The 6,694-nt window shown below is 35.1% G+C and overlaps 1 protein-coding gene across 1 annotated transcript; it reads left to right on the top strand.

The window, feature by feature from the left end:
• Positions 1-4,681: 4,681 nt before the first annotated feature.
• Positions 4,682-5,942, top strand: LOC104076631 (chromosome unknown open reading frame, human C2orf66). The gene is made up of 2 exons (XM_009577555.1): positions 4,682-4,804; positions 5,760-5,942. Exons 1-2 carry the CDS (start codon positions 4,682-4,684, stop codon positions 5,940-5,942), a joined length of 306 nt encoding a protein of 101 aa, XP_009575850.1.
• Positions 5,943-6,694: the final 752 nt, after the last annotated feature.

Raw genomic sequence — 6,694 nt, 5'->3', positions numbered from 1 at the left:
TGTGGGGTGGGGGGGGGGGGGGGAAGGTTTATACATTCTGTTTTTCTCAACTCATTAAAGAAAACCAGAAATAGTCAAGATCTTAAAATCTTGTTTTGATATAGTAGAAGGATTTCTTATGTGTATTTTTTAATATGAAGAGCTCAGGAAAAGCCACCACTGGCTTTCCTTATGTGTCTCTACAGGATTCTTTGTATGTTTTGAACAACCCCCCCCCAGATTCTGACTTTTTTCCATCCCCAGTATTAGTACTATGTAACATTGAATCTTGAATAAAGATGCCATCTCAAAGCTTATCATTGTACTGTGGATATTTATATAGGCACACAAAATGACTGTGTGTCAGCTGATCACAGTAATTGTTTGAAGCAATACAAATCAAAGTTACTACCCTTCTTTTATTGAGAACTAACTTGAACCTGGCTGCCACAATGCTACTGATGCTGTGGCACAACAGGTAACATGCGATTTTTGTGTCTTCCCTGGTACTTCCTTCTGTATGTTAGTTTAGGACTCTTAAAACTCTCGTTCCGGTCACCTAACTTTCTCTTCTTTCTTTTGTGGTCATGTTGTTTCAGTAATCCTAGCCACTGTTGATTTCCTAGCTACAGGAATATTCTAGTATTAAAGTCATTGAGAGGGCAGAACTACCTTTAAGGCCTTTAGATACGATGATTAGCCTAGAAAAACTGTGTAACCTAGGCCTAGTAACTTGATTTCCTACTTACCTTTTAATTGTTTAATTACCTTTTAATTGTTTTTCCAAGCACAAAGAATAATGTTGGCCAAAATACCTGTTTTGGGTAACTGTGGGGGAGATAGGGGGCTGTTGTTTGTTTGGTTTTAAGAGGACTTTAAAACTTTGAAGAACACATACGTATTTTTTGGAAAAATCTATTGCTTCACAAGCAACCTGTCTTACATGTTTTTAACTCTTCCTCTGTTTTCAGTTCTTATACAGCTAGTGTAAATCTGATATTGTAGGTGGAGTTAACTCTTAATAGTTACAGGTTTCTAGAGCTGTTGACAGGGTCTTATCTGTAAATGTTTGAATAATGCTGTAATAAATTATTGTGCTTATTAAAATGTTTATAACTGAATTCTCAGATACAGATCATGCAATGTGTGATAAGTTTTGGCGAAGTCCTTGTCTTGTGAGATGCTGAGAAAACCTTGGGGGATAGGTACCTTCAGCTAATGTTGAAATTGCTGAATGCTGAAATCTCAGAATCTTTAAAAACTGTGCTTTTAGATACTGGTACTTTTTTGTTGAAGTTGAGGGCAACTCTGGGAAGTTAGTATTTTGTTTGATGGTTTCCCTGTCTGCAGTGTGTACTTTGTTTTTGGGGTGTTTTTATTTTTTTTTTATTTGTCTTTTTTTTTACCTAAATGTGCATGAATTAGATACACTCTAGCATACGCTCTGCTAAATAAACACTTCTGTATATTTTTGTATGGTGTTCTAACATGGTTTCATTAGTACAAATGGTTGTAATTCACAAAAAGTGCCACTTACCAGTCATACTCCGTAGAGTGTTGTGAATGTTACTTGTACTTCTGTTGTACAAACACGCTAATGAGTGTCGCGATGAACGTTTTGCCTTTGGTCTTTGCTCAGGTACTGATGTGGAGCAGTCTGGTGCTTTTCCTTCTAACTTGTAATACTTGGGATTATAAGCAGAAAATAAAAACAGCGAACAAAAGCATTGTGGTTAGAGCAGTACTTTAAGTAACAGACACTTTTTTGACATCTCAAGTAGAATACAATAAAAATCCTATCTGATGAAGCTTGTCTCAGTATCTTAACTCACGCACCTTAGGCTGTTATACCTGCCTTGCTATCATGAATGGGAAATGCAATAAAATGGAAAATTTTTGGTGAATAATATAGTTTATATAAAGCATCATATGTATAAAACTTGTTCTCAGCTAAACTAATTAATTTTATATTTGCCTTTTGTTCTGGAACAAGACTTTTACATTTTTGAAGTAACTCGCATGAAACTGAACAAGCAATGCTGTGAGCATTTTCAGCTTCAGTGCAATTGAATTCATACAATTGAATACATGAATATTACTTACTGTGCCATAAGGGCTATATAATTAGTATAGCCACTTTCAAAAGATTCGATTTACTGAAGATGTGTGTCTATAGACATAATTTGTCAAGAAAACCTAGTGCTTAAATTTGGTTGCATTAAAAAGGCAGCACACTGACATCTGGCTTGGAAAGCATTTGTTAAACTAGCTACTGTTCTCAAGGGAGGATGCATTTTTGTCCAATCAGTGTAACTATACTAATAGTATTTTAGTATGAATGTGTTCCGCTTATATTTGACTTTCACTGAAGGAAAGAGCTATAATGAAATTTAAAAAAAAAAAAAAAAAAAAATCACCAAAAAAACTCACATTAAAATGAGCACTAAGTCTAAACAGACTTTTAGCTCAGTTTCTCAAACACTTTCAGCTCTGGAAGCAACAATACAAGTTTGTAGGGATTTTTTTTTTTTTAAGACAGCTCACAGAAAATATATGCTAATTGAATCTCTTGCATATCTGCATACATCAGTCAACCAAACTGCCTAAATTCCTACAGTAATAAAACTTGTTTCAAATTTACAGATGACTTTGATATGTTTTACTAGCTGAATATACTGGGTATGCCCCATTTTTTCTTTCTAAATAAATCAAATGAATAAAGGAATGGAAGGGGGGAAAAAAAAAAGGATGGAAGAAAACTGTCTGCTGTTCTGACCTTTTTTTTTTTTTAAATGCTAAATAAGGAGCTAAAATCTAATCCCAAACTGTAAATCAAGCCTTTTCCCCTTCCTGTCATTTTCCTCTAGAGGAACGTTTCTACTTCTGGTTGATTTAGAAGGTAAATTATGCACAAAATTAAACTAGAAATAAGTTTCTATCTAGAAAAATCAACAGAGAAAGTTCCCTTACATTGGGGCCCACCTTTTTACAAGTTCTTCTGTTGCTACTGCTGTTCTGGTTCTTGATGAGTCTACTACCTGGAAGTTGGCTGTTATGAAAAGTAATTGATGGGTTTTGATGGATTTTCTTTTTTGTGTGTGTGAAATTTTTTTTATTCCAAGTCTGTAGGATGATAAAAAAGCTGGATAAGTTGACTTGTATTTTTATATGTTACTGCAGTCATGAAAATAACGCTGCTAGGATTTTGTTTACTGTGTTGCTAATGACATTTGGATGTCCACAACTTTGCCTGCCTGGAAGGATGGTGTTAGGTTTTTGTTTTGCTTTCCAAATTTAAACCAAAGAAAGATGTAAAGCTTCTAGTCAGAAATAACCATCTATAATCTGGAGTAAGATAATGGCCAAAAATCTTTAGTTTTAACACATCTATTTAGAGAGATATTTTATGTGATATTAGCTAAAGTATGATCTAAACAGTGGAGAGAAGAGTATAATGAAATTATAAGCAAAAAAAATTTGAGCAGCTTTGAGCTAAAGAATGCTATGAAATAAGGCCAACGTAAATTAGCGTAGTCCTCCTTGCAGAGTTTGTCTTAGTTTCTAGTCTGACAGGGGGATATTGACTGCTGATAAAATCAGGGTAGGAAAGCAACACTTCCGTTAAAATGTTATGGTTTTGGATCTTGAAACAGACCTCACTTTCCCCCCTCTCTCCAGCATCAAGAAAATGATCCATATTGCATCTTGCTTGCAAACCATTCAACCAGCTGTAATTATCTGTTAGTCACCATTCTAGAGAATTTTAATTAAAAGTAATATTTTGATACGGCTCTGCTATCTCTGCTGGGAATTGTTTTAAACTTATTATATGCTTACCACCAATTTTCTGCAGTACGGCTTAGGGAGGAGGAATTTGCACTGTACTGTTCGATAGCAACAGGTCTTAAGAGTATTAAGGATGAAATTCTCAAGGGTCTTTATGTCATGGATGGAAATGGAATCATTACTGTATTTTTGAACTCCTGCTAACGTCATTGACACCCACCTACAGTCCACTAGAAATATAAGTGCAGAGATCAGTTTGTTCACAGATTACAAGGAGACTAACCAAGAAGGGGCAAGCCAGAGCCAAATTCACTGGTAAGCTTTATTTTAAAAAACGTGAAAGGGAGAATTATTTCTTCTTTTCTTTTTCCCCTTGAATCAAGTTGTGAAATGGGTCTCTAGTATATTATACCAGGCTGTATTATTATTGCACTTATTAATATGTGTAGTACACTTTCATTTCATGCAATTTTAAAAATTGAGCTATCTGGATCTCAAGCCACATTTTTGCATTCTCCTTGCAGCACACAAAGATTTGACGCTGTAACTGATCAGCCAATGAAAATGGCTGTATGTAATAATAAATGTAAATTTGCAAATGTAAATATTTTGTGTTAAATGTCATACTAGTCCCTCTCAAAAAGAGAATCCAGTGTCTAGAAATAGCTTTGGTATGGGAAACACTTCTTTAGAATAATTTGTTCTTCCTAGTACATTAGTACTAGGAAACCAAAAAAAAGTTGATAGCCCATGGATGTAATCTGCAGTAGGCAGATTTTCCTTGCCATGGATAAATTATTTTCAGCACTCCACTGGATTGTCATGCTTGCTTTATTTGTTACCCGTGACAGCTCTGTAGGACTTAAGGAGTCTGGTTCGTTGTCCTTCTTACAGATAGTCTGTTCATCTCTTCAACATGTGGAAAGTGGTGCTCCTGGGTCTATGTACAGTATTGGCTGTGAGAGGATTGGCAAAGGGTGCCCCTTTCCAACCAGAAGAAAAATGGAAACCTCTAGATAACCCTAGAAACAGAGACCTGGTAAGGAAATGCTGCAAGAAATATAGCCTAAGTTTTGTGGGGTTTTTTTGTTTTTCATCATGAGAACTTTTATCTTCTAAATTTAAAGGTAAGAGGGGCCCATTAAATGTAGTTTTTAGTAACGGTGCACTTTGTATAGTCAATAACCACAACTGGATGAGCATTCTTCAGTCAAGATGTACCCCTTAACTGAAGAGACATTCTCGGTGTGCAGTAGTGCGTAAAAGTTCCTTATATCTCCATCCAGCAGATTTAGTTTTTAAAAATGTATTTTGATTATACAACCACTAGTTTTATGAAACAGCAGAGGAATGATTATTATGATTCTCTCAAATGTGTACTCTGTTGATTGCATGTTGTTTCATCTTCTGGAAGTACAAATAAGTTTGCACCTGACACATTGTCGTGAATAGTGGCTAAAGATCTGAAAGTGAATTACAGCTAAGAAAATATCATAAAGAGAACATTTGCAACATCTTATAAGGAATTTGTGAAGGAAAAAAAACCAGTTCCCCACGATTTTTCCTCACTGTTTTAAGAAGCATTAATTTCTATTTTTAAGTGATCTAGGGGGGGCAATTCAAATCAATTGCCCACTGTTGCTAACTCTTAGAGAACATTTGTCTTAGAGAAATGTGTAACAGAACTGTACTGTTTGCTCTCAGCAAGGGTTTAGCTGTGCCTGTTTTATAAGGGATACAATTTGAATCCTCTGTGATTCAGTGGGGAGCACAGACGATCAGTAAACAGTTGGTGGTCTTTGGACACCACAAAACGTGTAAAAGCCATGGACAGAGTAGACATGTCTGAATTATATGGCCTATATTGTACCAGTTTATGATCAAAATAGAGGATTTCATCCCACACAGGAACAAATATTACATCTACTTTGTGTCAGTAGAAATAATTAATCTCTGTTGGGCATGCTCTATTTTCACATATGCAATATGTTCAGTTTTTCAGAACGCTCCAGGCTTATTTTTCGGGCAGGGGTCTTGATCTCGGAAAGTTCCCAGCTACTTTCACTATGAACAATGAAGGACCAAGGCCTGTCATGTTCTACTCGGATCCTATTGCTTCTGCATTTGCCGATTATGAAGAAAGGAAAAATTCTTTTCCAAATTATTTCAAAGGCTGAAGGATGCTGCTGACCAAGGTAGAAGAGGATGCTTTTTCCTCTAATGTTGTTACATATAACCAAGTGAAAGATGTGGATTCAAGTGATTATCGCTTCTGTCTGAAGTATAAAAACAACTTATTTTTCAGAAGAAATTAAAAATGTAGTACCTTAACTCTTGCCTGAAGTTGGTTTAAAATTGCTGAGGTAGAGATTTATGACGTATTTACTACTTCAGTAAAATAACACATGGTGCTTGTGCAGACCTACATAGACCATGCTTTTTTTTCCCCTTTCTTCTTTTTCTCCCCTTTTTCATGTGGAGAAGAATTTTGAAAATGTACAGATACTAGAGAATGCAGGTTTTATTTAAGTAATTGATATCAGTAAAATTATAAATGGAGACTAATGGTTTCCTGTAATATATGTATATTAAGAAAATTAATTTAGACATAAGATATTGCACTAACAAAGCATACATTATCTTTTACATCTTTGTCCATTCATGCTGATTTCCTTATTTCTACCACTAAAATTGAAGGTTGATAAAAGGATTGCAAACTTATTCACATGTCTTCATAAATATGAAATAAAATTGAAGTGGGTCAAGCTTGCATTATTAAAAAATCCAGCCTCAATTTATAGCAGGTACTTCTCAGCTATTTTATCTATGCATGACCATACTCTGTAACAAATAAATCCTTTTATATCTCATTTTGAGAGTCGGTGAATAGTGGCAATTCTGAGGAAAGGTAAATAATTGTTTTCTCCCA

Source organism: Fulmarus glacialis, unplaced genomic scaffold, assembly GCF_000690835.1.
Source record: "Fulmarus glacialis isolate BGI_N327 unplaced genomic scaffold, ASM69083v1 scaffold23075, whole genome shotgun sequence".
In the NCBI taxonomy this organism is placed as follows: Eukaryota; Metazoa; Chordata; class Aves; order Procellariiformes; family Procellariidae; genus Fulmarus; species Fulmarus glacialis.
Note: the sequence above shows the minus strand (reverse complement) of the source record. Positions and strands in the feature narration are given on the sequence as shown.